Source organism: Myodes glareolus, chromosome 27 (genome assembly GCF_982192425.1).
Source record: "Myodes glareolus chromosome 27, mMyoGla1.1, whole genome shotgun sequence".
Classification (NCBI taxonomy): domain Eukaryota; kingdom Metazoa; phylum Chordata; class Mammalia; order Rodentia; family Cricetidae; genus Myodes; species Myodes glareolus.
The window spans coordinates 39,099,331-39,123,407 of record NC_142052.1 but is presented as its reverse complement, the minus strand read 5'-3'; the positions used below and the strand labels follow the sequence as shown (position 1 = coordinate 39,123,407).

The 24,077-nt window shown below is 46.0% G+C and overlaps 2 protein-coding genes across 7 annotated transcripts in view; one reads left to right on the top strand and one right to left on the bottom strand.

Moving 5' to 3' along the window:
- Positions 1–12,064, top strand: part of Dnah7 (dynein axonemal heavy chain 7) — a 209,756-nt gene extending 197,692 nt beyond the window's left edge. For both annotated transcript variants that reach the window (XM_087902284.1, XM_087902283.1), the window contains 2 exons: positions 3,360–3,463; positions 11,754–12,064. In XM_087902284.1, the coding sequence (XP_087758410.1) occupies positions 3,360–3,463; positions 11,754–11,960 (311 nt within the window). In that variant the 3' untranslated portion in view covers positions 11,961–12,064. The remainder of the gene's footprint in view (positions 1–3,359; positions 3,464–11,753) is intronic.
- An 86-nt stretch (positions 12,065–12,150) lies between these two features.
- Positions 12,151–24,077, bottom strand: part of Slc39a10 (solute carrier family 39 member 10) — a 109,493-nt gene continuing 97,566 nt past the window's right edge. For all 5 annotated transcript variants that reach the window (XM_087902288.1, XM_087902289.1, XM_087902285.1 and 2 more), the window contains exons 6-10: positions 22,904–23,024; positions 21,381–21,749; positions 20,701–20,781; positions 17,441–17,631; positions 12,151–14,752 (exon numbers count right to left, since the gene is read on the bottom strand). In XM_087902288.1, the coding sequence (XP_087758414.1) occupies positions 14,594–14,752; positions 17,441–17,631; positions 20,701–20,781; positions 21,381–21,749; positions 22,904–23,024 (921 nt within the window). In that variant the 3' untranslated portion in view covers positions 12,151–14,593. The remainder of the gene's footprint in view (positions 14,753–17,440; positions 17,632–20,700; positions 20,782–21,380; positions 21,750–22,903; positions 23,025–24,077) is intronic.

Here is a 24,077-nt window from a genome sequence, read left to right as displayed (position 1 = left end):
TCACGTCCGGCCAGACATCCCGCCGCTCAAGGTTTTGGTGACGTGATGCTGTCCTTCTGATGCGCCCTGGGAAACTTGCCTTCTCGCTCCCAAAAAACGACTGCGTGCGCTCTCGCCGCACAATCTGTCCTCTCTTGCCGCATCCTTGCAAACGCTAGGAGACTAAGAAACAGCTGTTAGCACCACCAAATTTGCGAACCTGTGCACATCTGTACCTCCTGGGAATCTAGGCCTCCTTTCCTTCCTCCTGCAGAGCCTTGCTCCTTTAACAGCGTCCTCCTCTTTCCAGAATCAACAGTCCCAGAGATGGGGAGTTCCGTAACCGCACATATGCTCTGACATTTCTAGTCTTAGAAGCAATCGATGAACTTTTTCGTTGTCTGGATACCCACTGTGGTCCTGCCCTGATCCTGTCCTTTCTAACAGCAAAACATCTCAGAAGCCTGGCCTCGCGTGAGATCCGAGTTCTCGGCTATGCATCTTCTGCCTCTCATCCTCTGCTCTCCAAAGAAGCTCACTCTCCTCGGAGTTACTGACGGTGTCCGTGTTGACAGATCCAACTGAATCCCCCTTTGTCTTCCTATCAACTTCTTAGCAATTTCTTTTGCCATGATTATCTTCCCAGACACACTTTCCTCCTCTTGTTTTTAGGACGTGGCCCACTGGTTTTCTTTTCCTTGTTGTCTGGATTTATGACTCACGCTGGCTTATACTCCTTCGGCTGTAGGAGTCTCCAAGGACAAAGTCCTTGAACAATTTCTGTTTATGAAGCCATCCTCTCCCCAGGTGACCTAATCCATTTTTATGCCTTTGAACAGCCCCTTGCAAGATGCTTCCTCTGTGGTCCAGAAGGCTGTCCCCATAATTACCAACATGCCACCTCTACTTCTGTGTCCCTTAGATGCACAGAGCATATAATTAATTTCAGTAAATAATGCCAGCATGCAGCCCAGACCCAGTGACTCTCCCCGCTCCTTCCTCACACACAATCCACGCCATCTCCCTGCGCTTGCCACCGCTCCCCTTTGCCTGCCCTCCACGCCAATTTGTCGTCTTGTCTTCCTTCTCTTGCTCACTCTTCTTAGGCAACACCGGCCCGTTCCACCGCGACTCATGGGTTTCCTTTTGTTGTCTTTCCCATGATGACACCAACAGAGAGTGTCACCCTGTCTGGCTTCACCCTTCCTTCTCAGTCTCTGGCAGCACCGGACCCTCAAAGGCTGCTGTGGAAGTCCCAAAAACCACATGGAGCTGAAGCTCACCGCAAGTTCTGGAAGCTAGCCCAAGATTGGACACCACCTCTTATTCCGATATTTAACTGCAGGAATGTCTTTAGGGACACTGAACACACAGGGAAGCAGACCAGTGACACACAAGCTGGGTTATAACTGTTCCTATATCCCCCAGGAGCAGGTGCCTACACACGTCGTGACTCTAACCAATGTTTGGAGCCCCCTTGTTAGTAATGCGTTTGGAATTAGTAGTTTGTTACTACTGTGCTCGTTGCTGAAGCTCAGAAGTTCAGCAGCTCCTTGGTGTGTTGTTTCGTTTATCACTCCCTTACTATGTAAGCTTATGAAACAATCCCTTCACACAGGTTACTACGGGAAAAAAAAAATCGTAATCTGAGCCCCTGTTCTCGTAAAATTCGGTTCATCTAGACAGGTTGAGGAACATGCCAGGAAGGAGAGATATCTGTTCTAAAGAAAATACAGAGGAGAGGAGCCTAAGAGCTCAGAGGAAAAGGAAGTCAAAGAAAAAGCCTCACCCCCCCACCCTCCTTACCCCCCCCAACCCCCGCGAGGTGTTGCTCCGCTCCACGTCCGCACCACAGAAGCTGCCCAGCCTTTATCCTTACTCTTTGCAATAGCCCTGCAGGAAGACACTGGGCTGCCTTTGTGAAGTCCAGGCGGGACCTTGGGCTCAGGGAGGCTGGAATACTTCCCCAAGGACTCAAAAGTAACATTGGTCCGAGTTAAGATTTAAATGCAGGCCATCTGGCTGCAAGCTCAATTGCTTTCTTCTGGGCCTGCTGTCCTGAGCGTGTCAGGAAGAAGCTTAAAACCAGCGCTTGTCTCCCGGAAAGTTTGATGAGATTGTCTTTAATTCTTCCTTCGGGAGCCCAGAATCTTTCCTCCTGACCTTTCTCAATGTCATTCTCATGCCAGATGGAAAGGGCCATCTCAGTCAATGTCTGAGCGGAGCTGGTGTCTCTCTGTAGTTTTGGAGCCAGCTAAAAGATTTAAGTTATGAAAGTACTGTGTGGAGTGTTTGAACTAGCTAAATTTCACACTCACACCATGGAACTGGATACACTGAGCGCCGAGCTTCTACAGAGACCTTTTCTGTGCCTGGTCAGCCATCCACCTGTTACTAAGTGAGCTCTGGGGGGAATCGAGATTACCAGGCACTAAAGATTCAGAGTTACCTACTGGGGGAGTAGCCCGTGAAACACAGTTTACGTAATAATCAGTGCGGAAATTGCTCTGTAAAGCGAGGCTATCAGCTCAGCAAATCCGTACTATCCACGTGGCCACCCCAGCATAACGATGAGGACAGATATTTGTTAAGTTATGAAATTTATTTTGTGCGCACATAAACATCCTTACACATTTTGAACACAAAAATGCGCTTCTATACATGCTGGATCTTTGCCCATGCCAGTTTATTTCATCCCACTTCACAAACTACAGGCGCAAAAGTGTGACTCCACAGGATGGCCTGGGAGGGTGGAATTCTCCCTTTCTCATAGGACCCCAGGAGGAGGGTCACCACACTATCTGAGTGTAGCTGAGGCTGGATCTGAATTCCCTCCTAACTTCTGCCCCGCTTCAGCCTTTCTCCTTTTATACCTGTAAGATGTGTCTACTTCTCGCTTTCTGGCTTTCCAAGCCGGGGTTTCCGGGTGTGCCTCAGAGTAAGACAGAGCCAAGGTGTTCAGTGTGTTGACACACCTGTAACGCTAGCACTTGGGAAGCTGAGGCAGAAACATTGAGAGTTTATGGCCAGTTTGGCTACCCTGAGACCTTGTCTCCAAAGGTAAATAACTCAGTAATCAATAACTAGACATCACACTGAATGCAGGAAGCCACTGTGAGTTCATTGAGTGTTTCGTGTCGGGAATTCCAGGCCTACTGCCTACGGTTCCTATTACCTGAATTGCTAGTCACATCTAGGTGACTCCGTCGTCATTACTGGAAAGTACTGACTAATGGAAACGGAGGTAGCGAGGAGGGAACCAGAGAATCTATGCCTGCCACTATGCGCTGGTCTGGTTCCCCCGAAAAGCAATTTCAGATTCAGAACTCAGTCCGCGCGCATCTTTGAGCATTAACACTGAAAATTTCTTTGTTACTTAGGTGTCTACATCCACGGATTGTTCCTAGATGGAGCTTCCTGGAACAGGAAGATCAAGAAACTTGCAGAATCGCATCCTAAAGTCCTCTATGACACAGTTCCCGTGGTTAGTATTTGCTAATTGCCTATACATGTGCCTATGGATATATGCGCATACAGTCTGTTCTTGTTCGGTAAAGCTGCTCCCAATGCTGAATTATTGAGTGTATTTGCTCTAAGTGGGATTCTGGATTGAGGTTCTGCAGTTTCAGAAATTTTGCTGGTTAACTGATGCATATTAGTGTACTGTCTCTGTTTAAAGGAAACACATTTGCTATATACATTGTTGTCTCATAACCTGACTCATGGTCAGCAGCACTGTGGGATTCTCCCTGGATGCTCATCCCTCAGCCTTGCACGCAGGAACCTTGGGCTGTCCTGCAGCCTCTTGCCAGTGAGTTATTTTCAAGAATGGAACGCCAACACACCAACACAAGAACGTTACTGACGGGGCACTAAGTAGACCGTGAAGAACAAAGTTCTTTACAGTTACAGTTAGGAGAGCTGAAGTAAGCGAGCAGGACTTCCCGGGTTCAGCCATAGCCACGATGAAGTACGGGATAGAGACAAACAACTCAAAGCCCACATCAGCTGACGACCGCAAAAGCGCTGCCAGGGATGCTTCTAGGATGGGAAATGAATTTCGGTGTCCCGTGAAACTTACGAATAACTCCTAAGTGGTGAGGACCACCGGCGTGCGATGGCTCCTTTGTGTAACCTCTTCGTGACAAAATAGATTTTTTTTTTTTTTTATGCAATTGGAAGAGCACATCCAGGATGCTGTGATAAACGTAGGCTATCAGAGTCGCGTGAATTGTAGGATTCTTCTGGAAGCTGCTTAGACACAGGTAAGAGGTCACCAGAGCAGCTGTGAAGGCTGGGGCTGCTCCAAATCCAAGAGGTCCATCCAGATCCGCCTCTGTGTGTTAGCAACATACGCTGGGCAGAGAAGGTTTAGGACCAGAGGCTCCAATTGGGGTTGCAATTCTTTTCTTTTACGAGGACATCCGTAATTAGCTCGCAGGAAGTGGAAGGAGTGTATCTACAAATGGATAACTATTCTTCTAGACAAAGAAGTCAATGCGAACTAAAAATTCTCATTAGGAAAAAAAAAACATTCTCTGCTTAAAATGAAGTACATCCAAGTTGAAAGTGTTTTGAGAGCTGTGTTATAGCGAAGCCGCATAAACAGCTTACCCCCTCCATACTACAGATTCCACGGTGATTTGAGAGGGGTGGGCACCCCTGGGTCTTAGTCACTGGCTTCTTCGTGTGATCGTGTTTTGACCTAAGGACCCTAATGGAGGGTTCTGAACAGGGGGAGGTCAAGTCATTCACCTCAAGGGCTACTCATTACTAGGAGATAAATTAATTTGGTCAGATTCTAAAAGATGCTTATGGTTATAGTTTGTTCTTTGCCCTGATAAGTCAAAGGTCGGCTGGCCTTGTTCTGCAGGCTGGCGGTGTTCTACAATAAATTGCATGTTCATATTCTAGAAACTTGCCTAATGTCTGAAAAGAACGTGGGTGAATTGTAGCTCATAGAGGAACGGAACGATGCTCTGTTTGTATTCAAGTGAGAAAATCGTGTTTTGCACAACTGCTTTGATAACTGGGGAAGACTATAATTGTTAACACCTTGTATACAGACATTGGGATTCTCTGTGGTGTTTCCGTCCATCCGTATATTACATCCATATATTACATCCGTATATTACGTCCGTATACTACGTCCGTATACTACATCTGTATACTACATCCGTATATTGTACCTTGGCACGTCCATCTGCTTTCCTTCTACTCTTGTCCCCTCTCTCAGTGACACCGTCTCTGATCCTTAGTCACCTGTGTTCTGTTTATATCCAATGTCCGTGTTGCTTCTCCTATTTCTGCCTGTAATAGAGAATGTACCAGTGATTCTCTCCACAGCTGCCTGATCTCACTTAACCTGGTATTCTCTGGTTCCAATGCACACTTTGTTGTGAATGGTTTCATTATTATTTATGGCATCTATCTTTCATCTTATCTATCTATCATCTATCTGTCTATCTATCTATCTATATCTAGCCATCTATCTGTCTATCTATCCATCTATCTATCTATCTATCTGTCTATCATCTATCTATCTGTCTGTCTGTCTATCTATCTATTTATCTATCATCTTCATCTATCTATTGCATATATATATATACACACATGCACATAACATATACATATGTGTGGAGAGAGAGAATGCATTATATATACATATATACACACATATGTATCTATGTCATATTTCCTCCAAGCCTTATTCCCTATTCTAGCTATATTGTATAGTGTTGCAACAAAGTTGAGCATCCAATCATTTCTTTATGTTGACTTCCTTACTTTGGCTATATCATACCCAAGCGTGGTCTAGCTGGATCATATAGTAGTCCTATTTTACTTTTTTAAAAAGAACTTCCATATGATTTTACAGAGCAGTAACTTCCACTAAGAAAATGGGCTTTCTAATCGGGTGGTGGTGGCATGCTCCTTTAATCCCAGGACTCAGGAGGCAGAGGCAAGCAGTTCTCTATGAGTTCAAGACCGGTCTGGTCTACAGAGCAAGTTCTAGGATAGCTAAGGCTACACAGAGAAACCCTGTCTTTAAAAACAAAACAAACAGAAAACTGTCTTCTAAAGAAATGGTCTTAGACGTACATTTTGGCACTTTCGTCCAGGTCAGGTGGCTGCCGATGCGTGGGGACTCTGGGTTTTCCATTCTGCTTCCCTGCTCTGTACCAGCCGTGTGAACGCCACACTGCGGTCCTTAATCTGCTTCTGTAGCGTGCATGCCTCTGAAGCAGCGGGCGTGAGGCCTCAGCTTTGCTGCTCTTGCTTCGGGTTCTGCTGCTTTTTCCGGGCCACCTGGGCTCTCAAGGGAACTTTCGGTGTTTTCTAGTTCTGCGAGGAACTGCCACTAATTTATCAGGGAGCTCTGTGTTTGACTGACAGACCCCATCTCATAAATAAACTGAAATAGTAATTGAGATTTTAGCTATCAGCCTCAGGCATGGACACACATGCAGACATGGGTACAGCTGCACATACATGTGTGCTTGTACACATGTGAACAATATTACACGCATAAATAACACATATGGGAAGAAGAGGGACGAAGGCTCTCCTTAACAACATACAGAATCAAGGGAGAAACTGAGCCAGAATTCCTGATCACTCAGGCTCAGGTACTCTAGACAACAATAGAGATGGCTGAGGGTGAGTCCTTTCCTTCAGTGGTCTAGATAGCCACTGATGAGCTGCCCGTGATCCATGCAGGCAACCAGAGACTCGGTGGGTTGAATAATAAGAACACCATGGTTGAAGGCCTTGCTGGGAAGAATGGTTTCACCAGGGCTCAGTGTGGAGGGATGAGAATGGGCAGTGGAGGGGGGAATGGAGGGCCACAAAGAAAGAACAGTAGATAGTGTATTAGATCACCAGGTACTTTAGAAGTAGAAAAGAAACAAACCTTAGAAAAGGAAAGAAAGAAGACCCAGGTGTAATTAAAGGCAGGGGATGGGGGGGATGGGAAGGCCAGGGGACGGGGCGGGGGGTGGGGGCGGGGATGGGAAGGCCAGGGGACCAGGGGGAGGATGGGAAGGCCAGGGGATGGGGTGGGGGGGTAGGAAGGTTAGGGAACGGGGCGGGGGTGGGGGGGAGGGTGGGAAGGCCAGGGGACCAGGGGGAGGATGGGAAGGCCAGGGGACGGGGTCGGGGGTGGGGGGAGGGGGAGGATGGGAAGGCCAGGGGACCAGGGGGAGGATGGGAAGCAACTGACTGCTGCATACTAAGGAGCGAAAGGCGGTGCCGCAACCCTGTACAGATGCGCTGCACGGTCGTGGACACGCTAAAAGCGCTCTGAGTGCTGTTGGAGAGTGTGTGCATCCTAGAGCTTCAGGGTGGAATGTTCAGGAAGTGCAGAATTCATTTCCTGCTGTGTACGTTAACCCTGATTTTTCCGTGTAGATACTTCATCTGGATGACTGTCCACTAGCGAGCACGGGGTGCTGACATCCCCTGCTGTTGCTGTACTGGAGCCCGTGCTCCCTTTTTGCCTAGTAGTGATGAGTGATAAAACTGGGTACGACATAAAATAAAATCTGCTGGAGGCACATAAAATTGGGCACTGTTATTATGTATATTTATGAATAATGCATCTTCTTGATGAATTGATTCCTTGACTGTTGCGCAGTGCCCTTTATCTCTTTGTCTTCTTAGTCTTGTAACTACGCATCCTGTTTGGGATCCGGTTTGCTGAGGATATCATTTTCCACCCTTTCATTTAAGTCTGTGTATCTTTTCGGTTGAGGCACGTTTCTTGTGGTCAGCATGTTTTGGGGCTGGCTTTTAATTCATCCAACAATCTGTATCATTTAAGTAGAGAATCAAGGCCACGTTCATTCAACGTTCTGAAAGGTACGTTATGCCTGTCATGGCCTCTGCTTCCTTCTGTTTAGGGTATTGTTGGACTCTTCCGGTCTTCTCTGTGGTCATCTCTGTGGCTTGATGATTTCTTGTATTGATACCTTGATGCTTTGGATTTCTCACTAGCGTACCTACTCTTCCAATGGAGTTTATACTTCATGTGCTCACGATGACTGGATTTTTCTTTTAGTGTAGGGTTCTTTTGCAGTCATCTTTAGTAGTATGTGTCTTGTGATCGTAAATTGCCTTGAATTTTATTTATCCTGGAAAGTCTTTTAGTTTCTTCATTCTTGTTTACTGCTCCAGAGGCAGTGGGACCCGAGAGAACAGAACTGATGAACGAGGCAGACTAAAGTCTCATGCAACAACCCACTTTATTCTGAGCCTCGGACAACTTAGACTCTGAGGACAAGGGCAAGCCGCACATGGCAAACGCATGCTTATCCACAGAGGCATAAAATGAACAACAGTCGCCAGCTATAATGAGTTCTCTGAAGTAAACTCACTTCTGTCTGCTACATCTGGAAGGAGTACGAAAGCCTAATCCAAGAACAATCCCATGTTTTGAAGAAATTGAGGTCATAAGTCTTGTTTTTTGGGGGGTTTTCTCATAAGCACCTGGGATTCTCCTCACAGGATTCTGATAACTCTAAAGGACAGCCTCCTAGATATAAGACTTGAGAAGTAATCATTTTCTCTCAAGACTCAAATGTGTGATCTCACGTCCCTTGGACTGTTAGGCTTCTGCTGAGAATTCTAGGGCTTCTAGGGCTTCCCTTCAGTGCGAGCTGGTGCTCTCCTCTTGTAGTTTGTAAAACTACCGCTGGGTGTGATGCGATGGTTTCATGGGTCAGAGTACTCGCTGTATTGAAAAGCAAGAAGACCTGAGTTCAAAATCGTAGCACCGAGGTAAAACCCCAGGTATGGCCCACCCCTGCAGCCATGTTGGGGGATGGAGATAGACAGACCCAGGAGCTTGCTAGCCAGCCTGCAGTGAGCTTCAAGACCAAACGACAGCTCGTCCTTCAAAAGCCAAATTGGAGCACAATAGAAGGAGATGTCTAATGCCCTTTGGGCCCCTGTAGGCATGCACAGCTGCACAGCTGGGCACATCACACACACACACACATACACACACACACACACCCCTCCTTTGGCATTTCATCTATGTGTTACGAGGATCTTTTCTGGCCATGACTTTTGGGGATCCAAGACTTCCTGTCTATGAATACACGTGTTTTTCAGACTAGGGAAGCTTCTGGCTCTCATTTTATTGAATAGGCTTTCTGTACCCTCAGTCTTTATTTTTTTCTCCTTCAAGTATGTCAGTTATGCAGGCATTTGACCTTTTAGTGGCGTTTCCAAGATCCTGCCGTCTTCTCATCCTGTCTCGTTCTCTTTCATTATCTCTTATGAATATGATACTGTGGAAGGCCACTATTTTTGGTATATCGGCTTAAGCAAGTCTGATTTGGAGACGTGTGGCTGCATTTCCTTTGACTCTTAAGAGATGATCGCACCCTGCAGTCCAGGGTGGCCTTGAACTCACAACCCTCCTGTCCTTGTTCCATGAGTTCCTTGTTCATATCTGCATCATCTTCTTAATTTGTTTTCTTTATGTGCATCTTCCTGGATCTCATTTGTCATTGAGGGTTTTTTTTCCCTTCTTTGGATACAGGGTCTCACACAACTCAAGGTGGCTTTGAACTTTACTCTGAGGGTGACCTTGAATTCCTGAGACAGCGTGGTGCTGATCCAACCACACCCCAGCCCTCCCACTAAGCTTTTTAACCACCATTCCTTTGAATCTATCAGGCACCTTATCATCATCAGCAGCAGCAGCAGTATCTTTGGAATCTGTTACCAGGGAGTTATTTTTTGGAAGTATTATTTTAAAAGAGTTACACCACTTCTTGTTTTTCTATGTTGAAACCTGCGCGGCTATTGAAATGGGGATCTCTACCCCTTACACGGGCTAGCCTTCCGAGAATATGGCGTTCTTACAGCTGTGCCTTAGCGCAGCCGTCCGTTCTGCTCTGCTGAGTTCACTTCCAGCTGGTACTGCGGCACAGTCTCCATGCAGTTTCTCTGTGGCTAAGTTTGGGCAGAGCACATACTTGAGAGTCAGACAGCGTCTACGGAGTCCCCACGGGCGGGGCACTAACCGGTTAAGCAGGTGGGAAGTAGGCAGAAGGGAGCGCACCCTAGGTGGCTCCTCCTAGAGTAGGCGTGATGGTCCAGCGGCTGATGCTGCCTCTGCTATCTCAATGGACTCTAGTCTTGGCTACTCCAACAATGGTGAAGGGTCTGAGCGTGATCTTCGATTAGACCCTGGACGGGTCCAGTGGCTTCACAGGGAGTGACAGAGCATTGCCCCCACCCTCTGCGGTCAGTGGGATGTGCCTACCCCGCAGTTAAACATCAGGGCGCCCCCTATCCTCCCGCGAGTCCCCAGAGAAGTGTTTTCGTGGCTTTAGGAGCCTTTCTCCCAGAGTGCTTCAGCAGCGGCGCCCACCAGTGACATCAGTCAGTGGACTGTGGCCGAGGCGAATCACAATCCCTCTCCCAGGGCTCTCCCAGGAGGGAGAGCAGGAGTGTATGTTGGGCAGTTTTAGCTATATCTTTGGTCATGTATCCTGGGGTATAATTGTAGGAACTTTATTCTCCCCGTTTCTTTAACTTGAATTCCTATAGTAAGACTGTTTCGTTTTTTGAGACTTGCTTGGGCTGTGCCTCTAGGGCAGGGCTACGGCTGGGGCTGGTTTGGCTGAAACAAGGCAGGCAGGGAGGCGGTAGAATCTTTTCCACCCTTCCTAGAGCATCCTGCCATAGCACAACCCTGGTCCTTGTGGGGGGACTGGGCCCTTGGCTCCCTCCCTCCTCATCACCTGTTCATCACTGTGTAGTAAGCTCAGTTTGCCTGGGGAGCTGTTCTCCAATGTGGAGGAGAATGGTTGTGGGGTACCAGAGATGGGAGTACCTGAAGGCTTTTGACCCTTAGAGTAATCCAGTCAGTCAGGTTCCCTCTTAGACTGGCTGTTGGCTATAACGCCCTGGGGGTCTCCAGGAGGGAGAAGCATCTCAGGGCTCTCATCTCTCGTGGGGACTCCAGTGCCTGTCCGGGCATTTGCTGGGGATGAGCCCCTCCTACAGCGGTGGAGCGGGGCTGGTCTCTCTTGCCCGGCCGCCCCTGGATTCTACAGGACTTTGTCCTCGGATCCCGAATCCCAGTCTTTAGTTCTTGTGGAGAAGCAGCTGAGTCACCAGGTGCTTCCACTGCGCCATCTCACACACAGTATGCCGGTTTCCATAATATGTATGGTGATTTCGTTGGATACTGTGGTCCACCCTCCCTCAAAAAAACAAACAAACAAAACTCTTCAGAATTTCTGTTACTAGTTTTAAATTAAAAAAAGTCACGCGGTTCTGAGTATAAACAGTGGCCTATCTCTTTGAAAACATAACCAGTCTCCCCCCCCAGGAAAACGAGTTGGTGGGGAACAGTAACGTGTTTTTAAGGATTAGTGCCTTTATTATGGCGCAGTGCAAATTTTATGCATCAACTCTGTTTACCGTATATACAGACTGCAGGAAAACCACGACACACGCAGCTCCAATATAAATATGGGGCATAGTTTAAAGTTCACGAAGAATATTTTCTCTCTAGAAAAAGCGTAAAAAGGAGAACATTTCCCAGGCTAGCCCAATAAACTCACTTAAGCCAAACAGAAGCTAAAATAAACATGTGCGGGCAGTGTGTTTCTAAGAGAGGGGACTTTTCCTTTTCCTTTTGTAGTCTTTATATCTGAGCAGAATGGGGCACAGGTCTTCAGGTGGAACCTTACTCTGGGACTATCAGGGTAGCTGAGATAACAGCTCTGACTTAGCGGTGTCCTCTCTTCCAGATGTGGCTAAAACCCTGTAAGAGGTCGGACATACCGGAGCGGCCGAGCTACGTGGCTCCCCTGTATAAGACGAGCGAGAGGAGGGGTACGCTGTCCACCACGGGCCACTCCACCAACTTCGTGATCGCTATGATCCTCCCCTCCGACCAGCCCAAGGAGCACTGGATCGGGCGTGGCGTGGCCCTGCTGTGCCAGCTCAACTCCTAGTTGGCAGGCGTCATCACCGCCTCCTCCTTCCTGTTAGACTGAGTAGATCACGTGGTACTGTTTAGACTTTGTTTGGCTTCAATAAACGGAACTAGCACTCTTAAGTGGTGACTGTATTCGGGCCTCTGTGAAGTCTTGCGAGAACGCACACTGAATGTTCAGAGACAAACTGAGAAACACACTGGTGCGCTTTGCTTCTCTTTTTGAAGAACTTTATTCTGGGAGAGTTCCGTAAGCATTAGGGACATATATAAAATGACACACCACTGTTGACAATGAAAAAAAAAACCAGCATTTGATCACTTCCAGCTTTAAAAATTTAAAAAAAAAAATGATTCAGTTACAACAACAACAAAAATGTTTAGATATTTTAGCAAGTATCACCTTGCGGGACCATAATCACATTTGAGCCACCGACTCCCTGTTAATGGCACGGTTCACACTGCATCGGGTTACTGTAGCATTTCTAAGCATAATCACAGCTGATTGGATGCAATGTGACAGAACACCAGAACCCGTAAGGGTGTCACACGGTGACAGCACTGGACAGGTAACATTGGTGACCTCCAACAAGCGTACGTTAGAACCAGACTGCTCAAACCAAGTGGAATGTTGGAGCCAAACAGAAATGTAGTGGAATCAGGATTGTCTAGTGAGACCTGAAACTGTACATTAGGAGGATGCAAAAGCTAAACACTGGTGGAACCCTATCAACATCCTAGCAGCATCTGTTAGAGCTCTCCTGATTGGTTAAGAAGCTCTAGCAGAGAAAAACAAACGTTCTATACTGTAAGCCTAACTGATCGGCTTAAATTGGGCATTTCAGAATGGACTATTCCAGCTGTTGTCTTAAATGAAGCGGATTGACTGCTGGAATGCACAATCCTCCTGGGGTGTAAAACGCAAAAATGGAGTACAAACGTATCTTGGTTTTGGAAGCAAACTATCCAAGCCACCTGAAGTTGGCAGCTCTCAGGAGGCCAGCACCTTTCCGCAGGCTGCTCCAACGGCCAAGCAATGAGGTGAGAGCACTGTCCTGGCTAGGCCCAGGGCTGAAAACGTGGACCGACCACTACTTCAAGGGAGTGGGGGCTCAGGAAAGGACAACTGTTCTAATTCAAGCATAAATCACAGGAGAAATAACACCGAGGAAGCCTCGCTTAGAGCGTAATGAAATACTGACGAGTGTCCGCCAACACCTGGATGCCTGCGCCGCTCTCAGGCTCTTGTTTTTGTCTTTAATTCACAGGGTAAGCAGGAAAGACCTGGGGGAAGGACTGAATGGAAATGTTTAAAATGGAATGGACGGGGTTTGGCTCTTACGGTTGGTTGTTTGCTTTCCCCCGGGGCTCTCCTGACCGCCACGCAGGTAAAGTATAAAGCTAGCTGCACACGGTTCACACACAGGTTCCTTGCAGAAGTGAGGAGCGAGCGGCACGAGGTATGAACAGAGACCTCTGCACACGGCTAGTCTACGAGTCACGGAGTCAACAGTCAGGCTAAACACGGCACACACTGAGACATCGCCTGTCCAGCGGTGTGAGAGCAGGCACCAAACACAGACCGTTCTGTCTCAGGCACCAACAGTGGATCTTGGCACAAAATGATAAAGTGATTTTGGCTTAATCACAGACTTGGAACCACGGCGGTCGTGGCACCGGTGCGGTAACTGTTTAGCTGACGTTATGTACAGACTATAAGCGTGGCAAACGGATTTTACTGCCAGACACAGCATGTGCTCTGAGTTCCAATGCAAAACTGGTAAAGTAATGTCAACACTCAGAACTTCAATTTTCCAATGGTTGGTACGAGGGAGATGGAATGCCACACCTTTGATATTTTCTAGAATGGGCATTTTAAGAAAAACATATCTTAGTACATGCTCTGACTCATCCCCACAAATCAAAACAAAGTTAAAAAAGAAAGTAACCCCAACACCAAGTATATAATGCAAAGAACCATTAAGAATCTTTCATTAAACTGAAGTTCACACAAACATACAATCACAAATTTCAGTAGTTTCGGCTGCAAGTTTGAACACTATGCAAATATATACAAAAATAGTAACTCTAGATTCAAGAATACGGGCTTTTCCCAATGCTAAATCCATACTCTAGCGCAGCCTGGCCTTCCCTCTAGCTCCTAAAGTCGACTTTAGAGAGTTCTGAAGTTGTGTTGAGTTGATCCCTATTAATCCCATATGTATATATGGGGCTGAAGTAAAGGACACTAAAATTCATTCTTAGCATACACACAAAAATGTCTGCTCCAAGTCCATTTAAAATATTTTTAAAGTTTAAATGATTTTTTTTGGTTTAATTTCTATTTCTGCATAGCCACAGAAGTTTCTACTAATAAAAAGACTAGTGTTTTATATGATTCTCTCTTTTTTAAAGTCTTATATGTCTATCAACATTGGTTCATGGAGTCCCATTTTCTCCTGTCTTTATCACAAACTTTGTTTTTAAAAGACCCATTCATGCAGAGAAAACAGCACTGAGCACCAGCCTTTTGGGGTTAGGCTCGACCCTACGGAACCTGTGAGTAGTGCAGGCCACTGAACTCCCTGAGCAGTGTGCGTAGGACAAGGAACAGAGGCTGCACGGACATTCTCGCAGTCAGCCCGGGAATGGTCAGAACTGGATGTCAAACACAATCTTGTCTTCATAGAGGGCGATCACCAGCATGATGGCAAACCCAAACAGCAGTCCTAAATTCTGAAGGATGAACTGCCCAACGGGACAAAAGCCATGCTCCTCGTTGTCGCCGTCACCGTGCAGCATTTCTGGGAGCTGAAAGGAGAGACTGAAGTTAGCGAGGCATTCGGAAAGCACACTGGGATTGCCCATGTCTCGTTCTAGTACGACTGCTCTTACTGCATGGTTTCTCTTCCTTCCCGAAGCTTCTCCTTCAACCTTCCCCTAACACAGAACGGTTCCCAGCCACGCACTCTGGGCTCCACTATGTGGGACTAGAATAATGCTGGGCCTCAGGCACTCAGACTTCACCCTGAAGGCTAACACGACTGCCGTGAACACAGTAGAGAGCTGACCAGCGTCGACTGGGACACAGCACTTAGGTCTACTCACCAAGGTGGGGCTGGAGGTGGGGCTCCGGGTACAGCCTGCCTGGCACTCCTAAGGACCCTAGTTAGGGTGACCACCACTAACACACACACACTAAAATATTAGATATATATGTATATATATATATATATATTTATGTATATATAATAACATAAATGTATTTAGTCATAGTAGTCAGTAAATAGCACTGCCCAAAGTTCCCTAAGCAGGCATTTCCACGGAGGCTCCCTTAGGAACCTCAAGCGGAACCACACACCCCGAGTTCTCAGGGCGGGCCGAGAGCACTGCTCACTGCAGGGTTGCCCTCTGACCTCACACCCCGAGTTCTTGGGGCAGAGAGCTTCTGCTTATTGTCAATACCTGCTGCACTGGCTTCAGATAAGTAATCTTCCCGACATTCATGGCAAACCGCCTGCCCTGAAAACTCGGGGTGTTCCTGAGAGTTCCAGTCCCAGGCCTGGTGGCAAGAGCCTTTATCTGAGAAGTTCACACAAGCCATGGATATTATTTTTAAGTAACTTTTCCTGCTAATTAGAAAAAGGGTCATTTTTGTGTTAATAATGTGCTAGAAAATATACTCAGGGAGCTGCTTCTTCTGGGTCAGCGTCGGTGTCTGACCCATCGGCATCCTCGCAGAGAACAGGCCTGTCCCTTTGCCTGCTCACTCTATAGATGGCCGTCACCTCCCGTTACTCCCCAGGAGAACTAACGGTCAAAGACGTCTGCTGTCACTGGACTGAGGGCCTCATACACCTGCTCCTCTTGCTGCCAACCAACTCTTCCATATCCTTTTTTTTAAAAAAATTTATTTATTTATTATGTATACAGTATTCTACCTGCATGTATGTCTGCATGCCAGGAGAGGGCACCAGATCTCATTACAGATGGCTGTGAGCCACCATATGGTTGCTGGGAATTGAACTCAGGACCTCTGGAAGAGCAGTCAGTGCTCCTAACCTCTGAGCCATCTCTCCAGCCCTCTTCCATATCCTTTAAACTAGGCCCAGATTTCCTAGCACTGAAAACAAAACAAAATGACTTCTGGTTCTCTTTTCAGGCAGCTTCTCTGCAGTTCCAAACTGCAGAGTTCAGTGCACAACTGACCCAAGCTGGGAAGGAGCGGCGAGGAGCTGGCGAGAGGCTCAAAATATATTGTATAAAATTATCAAGGAAAAAACAAAACTGTTTTGGAAAAACGCACAAATTCTTACTCTAGAATGTTTCTTCTGATTTCTAGCTTCCTAGTACAAGGGTCAGGCCATCTTCGTCCACAGTGGCTGCATCTCCAGCGGCAGATGACAGCTAACACGATGGCAGTAGCGCCTGTCCCCAGACCTGTCTGTCTCCTTATGTGTGAGACGGTAACTTAAAAAATAAAGTCAAGGGGGCTGGAGAGACGGCTCAGAGGTTAGGAGCACTGCCTGCTCTTCCAGAGGTCCTGAGTTCAATTCCCAGCAGCCACATGGTGGCTCACAACCATCTGTAATGAGATCTGGTGCCCTCTTTGGTCTGGTGACATACATGCAGACACTGTATACACAATAAATAATAAAATTTAAAAAAATAAAATAAAAAAATAAAACCTTTAAAAAAAAAAGAAACAAAGTCAAATGCTCAGTGTGCTAGCTCTAGATAAAGACACAAGCCCAGCAAGGACTCAGTGGGCTGTGCACCCGAGGGCAGACTCCAGTGCACAGCTGCTGCGTGAGAGGTGAGAAGCGGGCATAAGAGAGCTGCGAGGAGTCGCTCTGAGGCACAGAACGGAAATGAGGCAGGGTTAGGAGAGCTAAGGAAGAAAGCGGGCGCAGATACTGAAGGATGGTGAAAAGCTGGCAGGTCCGTGTAATAACTTAGGGATCCGATTCTTAGATGGGACTGAAAGTGTTGAGTGTGTGATAGTGTCCAGTTAGATGGTAAACATGAGACCTACGGAAACTGACCCCACAGAAAAGCTGTGTCTGACGTATTTGGACATTGGAGTAAAATGAAAACATTTGATGAACTTTGAAGTCAGACATAAAGACTGGTGTGCGCATAGGAATCCTTCCCTCGTCTTGGCCATCAAGAACCTCCAAAGATTGACTAACAACAACAAGATGTCCACCCCGACATCGCAAGGTCTCCTGAGAAGTACCATTTTTCTGTAATCACATCTCTAAATACTGCTATTACTTGAGTTTGCATTAGTTGGTTAGAAATTTTCAGCATCTCCAAGAAATCGTTGTAAGGTAAATGCCTTTCTCTAATTATTATTGAAGTTGTCATGGTCTTTAATTGGCCATAGTCCTTTAAAAAACAAGTTTCCAGCCACTTCCAAAGATGTCTCCCATTTCTGGAAGCTGCGCTCTACTTCCAAGGTTAGTATTACAGAGAAAGATAGCCAAAGCATCTTACCATATCCACCAAGGCCACGTAGAGGAACATGCCTGCCGTGACGGCGAAGATCCAGAGGGTGATGTTGTTGGCGTACTGGCCGACCGCGGTGCCGATGAGCATCCCGATGTAAGCCATCATGGCGGACAGCAGGTTATACACAATCGCCTGCTTCACAGTCATGCCTGCTTTCAGGAGAACCGCAAAATCCCCTGCAATTCAGACAGCATGGGAGAGCTTAAAACCACGGGACGTGAAAGCACACCTTCTGAGTGGAAAAAACTATTAATAAAAAAAAAACAAAAACCAAGAATGCATTATAAAGATACACACTGGCAACACAACAGCATGAAAGCTGTAAGGGTGAGAGCATCGCTCTACAGTTCCGTGTGTGGCGCAGTTCCATACGGCTACGTTGCCTGTGAAGAGCCCAGCAACCTCATCTACAAAGCCACTGCCCTAAGGGACGAAGAGGGAGGAGGAGAGGGAGTGGGGGGAGTGGGAGGGTCTTGGGAAGAGGGGCGGAAATGGAAACTTTTATAATTTAATAAAATTACTTTCAAAAAAAAAAAAAAAAAAAAAAAAGAAGCCAGCTGTGGTGGCACACAACTGTAATCTCAGCACTCAGGAGGCAGAGACAGGTGGAGCTCCCAGTGAGAGAACAGCCAGGAACTGACATTTCACATTTATCTACTGTCTTCTACCTTCTTCAGTAAATATCTGTTCAAATCTTTTGTCTGTTTTTTTTGGGGGGGGAGGGTACGGAAGGGGTTCCTCTCACTAAATAGAGAAATCTTCAGTATTTGTGTTCCTAAAGACCTTATATAAATACATGTCTTCCAAATTGTCGGTCTGTGGCTTCTTTCTCTAAACAGCGTCTGCTACATTTTAAGCTTGCATGTAGTCGTGTTTTATTTTCTCAATGGGTTGTGTATTTAGTACTGTGCCTACGAAGAGTTCTCTAACCCAGACACAGAGACACGGTGTGGATTTGCAGCTTCTTTTGAGTTAACTTTTGTTCATGGTGTCAGGTGTGAATCCCAGGCTTCTATTTGTGGCAGGTAAACATCCCATATTGAAGCATCATCTACTGAACCCTATCTGTCTGGAACTTCCTTTGTACCTCTGCTGAAAATAAACTTCTATTTATGGCAACACTAAGGCACATTTCAGTGGTTTACATGTCTGTTCTTTTCTCAAAACCACTGTTTTGGGTATGTGAATAAATCAAGTTTCAAATCAATTTGTTGTCATTTTTCAAAATTTTCTAGATGTCAAATTGTTTCCTTTTCACATAAAAATTTTTAAGCAGCTCATTAATCTCTGTCAGTGAACCTGCTGTTCTGATTGCTGGGAATCAAGGAAAAAGAGAAAAAGAAGCACACTTAATATTGAAGAACAGTGAATCTTCTGGTCCGTAAGTCAACTTTGGTTTCTGTTGGTAATGGGTAGTTTTCAACACAGACTTAAGCTCAAACTTCATGTTTTTGGTGCAAGTGGGACCATCTTATAAACTCTGTATAAAATGAAACATCTCACATAAAACTCTGTTCTTAATGGGTGGTAATGGCGCATGCCTTAAATCCAAGCACCCGGGAGGCAGAAGCAGGCAAATCTCTGTGAGTTTGAGGCCAGCCTGGTCTACAGAGCGAGTTGCAGGACAGCCAGGGATACAATGAAACCCTGTCTTGAAAAACCTGAAAATCTCCCGTGTTCTAATCTTCTTTCAATTAAATGTGTTGCATTTAACTATGTAAATATGTGTTGTCTGTTTTACCTTGCCTGCCTAAGGTACCTAATTGGTCTAATGAAAAGCTGAACAGCCAATAGTGAGGGAGAAGGTACAGGCAAGACTTCCAGGCAGGGAGAGTAAGTAGGAGGAACAATTTAGGCTTAGGGGAAAACAGTGAGACACCAGGGAGCAGCCAGCCAAACACAGAGGAAACAGGAAAGCAAGAAATACAGAATCAAAGAAAGGTAAAAAGTTCTGAGGCAAAACGTAGATGAATATCAACAGGTTACATTAAGTTAAAAGAGCTAGTGGAACAAGTCTAAGCTAAGGCCAATAATTCATAATAATAAGTCTCCATGTCTTTACTTGGGAACTGATTGCTAGCCCAAAAAAAATTCAACTACATCAAAATGTGATTTTCTTGATGCCAAAACACACTGCTCACAATCAGTAAGGGAGTTTGGGCTCGGCATAGCGGTACGTGCCTCCAGTACCAACACTTGGGAGGTGAAGCAGGACGGACATAAGTTCGAAACTAGCCTTGTCTACAGAGCAGGTTCCAGGCCTGTCAGGGCTAGGTGGTGAGACCCTGCCCGAACAAAAACAAACAAACAAAACCCCCCGAAAAAAACACAAGAGAGAGAAACTGAAGTGAATAGAAAAGTAAGAACCTGCACGGAACAGTTTGGATACTGGTATTATAGTACACACCGTGAGTAAAAAAACATTAAAAAATGGGGAAAAAAGTCCTTAAAAGTATTTTGAGAGCTCTACTTTATTAAAATCATTCAAGAATAACAACACAGGCAGACAGACAGACACACACACGAAATTGCTCAAGCATCTAATTTATAGCTGATAAAAGGAATGACTAGAAGCTAATAGTTACTCCAGTGCTCCTAAGTGGCAGTGAGGGCCGCTTTCCAGTTTCTCTAACAATCGTCCATGCACCCAAATCTCCTTAATAATGTCTAGTTTATACTGTTTGGACAACAATGTGACCTCTCCATCATCTGTGAAGTAATCACTGTCTTAGGTTCCTGCAGTTCAATTTTCATTTATGTAGTAGCAAACTTCACCTTCCTTCTTCAAGAAAATATAATGTGCCGGGTGGCGGTGACGCACGCCTTTAATCCCAGCACTCAGAAGGCAGAAGCAGGCGGATCTCTGTGAGCTGCTAGTTCTAGGACAGGCTGCACAGAGAAACCCTGTCTTGAAAAACCAAAACCAAACAAAAGAAAATATAATGTATATGATAAGTGAAATAAAAGGGTGTTAACAGCATAATCAGGCATTGGAGAAACGACATTCTAATTTATGATCACCAGCCTTCCCCAGTGACACCTGTGACGGAGGCAGGGCATACAGACACTGACGTTTCTTTGACGAAGCAGTTGCTTTCAGTCTTACACTGGGACGTGCCTGGCCATCAATGGCAGGCTACGCTTGCCAGTGGATCTTCTGTCTTAACCTATCTACAGTTCAGTGCGCTTTACAACTGAGACGGCCTAGATTTGATGAAAGCCGGGAAGAATCTTGAGGCTCATACCTAATTCATGTGGCAGCTCATGACAGAAGACGGCTATCGAAGTACTGATTCCTCCGGTCAGTCCCGCACTAAACGCTGCCCCTGGAGAGGATTATGAGCACAGTGGACAGTGAGCGAGGTTCAGGGCTCCCGGTTCTCCCATTCTTTAGTTACTCGCCATCTTACCCATCATGGCTTTTGAACATACACTGGTACGTAAGGTCTCATCCCACCCGCAGGGTCTATGTTCTTCAGTGTCAGCAGCCACTACGGCTGTGAAAAGCATAGTGTCTGCTTTCTCAAACAAACCAAAGCCTACTTCTGATTAACACAATCTAAATCCCAGAGAGAACTATGTCCTGGTCACAGTTAGTGTCTAATATGAAACTCTCCTTCGCTCCCCCAAAGCCGTGACAACTTTATTAAATCCCAGACCGGGACTCCACCAGTCTCTGGCAGGTGTGTCTAAGGGCATGAAGCACTGTGCTACAGAGGCAGCGAGGCAATGCACTTCCATGAGAAAGCAAGTTCGTTAGGAAATACACTGCAGACACCGGTTTAGCATCAGAAAAACAAAAACTACCAAAATTCATCTTTCACTTCCGAATAAGAAAAACAAATTGCAGTCATGCATGGCTAGACATTTTAAACTTCCAGGTAGAGCTAACCTTACGGTGCATTGCAGGCACCACCCCCCTTACCGATGGCGAGCCCGTCGCTGAAGTTGTGGATGCCGTCCCCCATGATCACCATCCAGGCTATGTTGGCTATGCCCGTCTCTTTCAGATCCGAGCCGGAGTGGCAGGGGCCGTGCGAGTGGTGGGAGTGCTTGTGGTGCCACGGGTGGCTGTGCTTCCTCAGCACGGCCTTGTCCTCGTCGTGGTGGTTCCGTGAGGCCGCGTGGACCTCGTGCTCGTGGATGGTGTGCAGCCCATCACTGTGAGAATGGGCCATGATCTTCTCCTCCTCGGCACTCAGGTAGGTTTTCGGCGGCGACTCCTGCTGGCCCTCGATATCCGTCAGTTCCGTCTCATTGAGTCGATCTTCGGAGACAACGGAGTCGTCGGTCCCTGCGTTGGAAGAAAGGGCACACTCATCAAGCAGATGCATTCACACGTGCTAATCTAACCTGGGCAGGGCAGCGGCTCAAAGAATGTCACTTAAGTGAATACATTTCAAAGTCTTCAGTGACTGTATTTCCCTAAAATACTTTAGAAGTCATTTCATTAGAATAATTTTTCTAATTATCAGCTAAGATTTAAGTAACTTGCCCAAGGCAGTTGGCTGGAGGCCAAGCTCGCCCGCTACACTCGTGCCGCAGTGATAACGCTACCCACAGATCTTTGTTGGAATGTGCTGATGACATCTGATAAGTTATTTTAAAAAACTATTTTCCAGCATTATTATTATTTTTTTTTTAATGACAAAGATGTGAATAACAGTCTTTCAGGAGAGTCCCACAGCTCGGGGAGGCTGCCACCTATGCTAACTGACACACTGGGAGGAAAGAGAAATTCAAATGTAAACTGAAAAACTAGGTTAGGAAAATCTTTACTTTTCTCTTCAAACTGTCTGAGCTGCGTTGTTCTATCAGATAATAGGACTTGCAGATTTTAAGTACAGAGGGAAGCCATTATCCCGTAACTATCGAGGCAACTTTTCATTTTTCTTCTATAACCAATCACATATAAAGAAAACTGAATACTGTCAAGAAATAGTACCCCTCGAGGATGGTAATCCACACCTGCAGATCCAACACTGGGAAGGCTGAGGCAGGGGGATGGCACTATCTACCTAACACTATCATAGAAGACTGTCTCATTTGGGGAGTTGTTCTGGCTGTGACAAAGAGTGGCTTAGTGCTTTGTTTCTTATTTTGAGACGTTGAAACAAAGTAGCCTTGCTGAAGCTCTTCCTGGCCCAGACCCCTGATGCTGAGATTATAGGTGAGCGCCACTGTGCCTGACCCGTCCTTTGTTTCACTCATGAACTTTTAAAGTAGAAAGTTCTTAAAGTAGCAAATTTTCCTTGTTCCGAATAAATCTGGTCCACAGCATGAACAGCACTGGATTAACTACGGTGAACAGATGAATAAAATTACAAGCTACACTCATGTAAGGAAGAACACGAGGAGAACAACAGAGAAAAGAAATGTCAAACACGCTGTACAGACACAACTGTCTAAGCTTTCTAGTTTTAGTTTCTCATTGGAATGGTTGGCTACCAGCAAGCGGCTTGAGTTGGAGCCAGTCAGCATCTGGTGTGTTGTTTATCTTATGATCTGAAAGTTTTCTTCCAATAGTGGATTCTTCTGTGTTCTGCTTCATAAACCATTTCTGTTTTCCCTGTGGGGAGGGAAAAAAAAAAAACTGGTATTAGTATAGAATCTACAGCAATAATTGGCAACAATATACCCTTATTAACACCCATTTGGGGGCAATTATGTTAACATTACACCACATAGTTATTTTTTAATTGATCACTCCATTTTTATTTCATGTACAGTCGGTGTGTTTACATGTGTGCCGTAGTATGTGAGAGGAGGTCAGAGGATAAAGTGGGGGATTTGTCCTTCACCATGAGTCTTGGGTATGGGACTTGGGTCACCAGGCTCAGTCGCAAGCTCCTTCACCCATTGACCCATCTCATTGGCTCAGTTCATCTGCTTTGAGAACAGAATGCAGGGCATTAAACTTTATACAACCCAAATACTGTGTGCAGTGGTACCACTGTGGTACTGTAGAGTAGCAGGAAGCTCCTGGTTTTCATGCGTATTTTCTCACTACAGTGGAATCCCCCACTTCCCTGGTGTGGCTGGATGGAAAGAGTCAAACCTGAGATGTGCTAGGGTACGTTTATTAACATGGAACATACAATAGCTGACCTGAGAAACAGACGCAATCTTGGGAGGATTTAGTAAGGTGGCATATGACAATCACTGGTTCCTAACATCTTGGAAATAAAAACAGGCAGTTTTTTTCTTGTGCCTTTCTAAGCGGACACTTCTTGGCTACTGCGCTACACCAACACGGGCCTGCAGATGCTTCCTCGACATTCTGACTTCACCTCCTTTGGATGTGTATCTAGCCATAGGCTTGTGGGTCATACGGTGGGCTTACTTTTAATTCCCCGAGGAGCCTTCGGACAGTTTTCACAATGACAACAGTGTTTTCCCATCTTCCTAAGGTCGGCAGACTTCCCCTTTCTCCACATCCTCTTCAGCTCTTGTTATCTTTAAGTCCCTCCCTCTCTCCCTCCCTTCCTCTCTTTTTATTTTATTTATAGTTTTGGTACTTAGTTACTACTGGAGAGATTTCCTACTGTGGGTTGTATGTTTTTACACTGTTCGGAAGGGACCTCAGAAGCCAGCCAGGTGTGCTCCTCTAAGCGACGCTTCT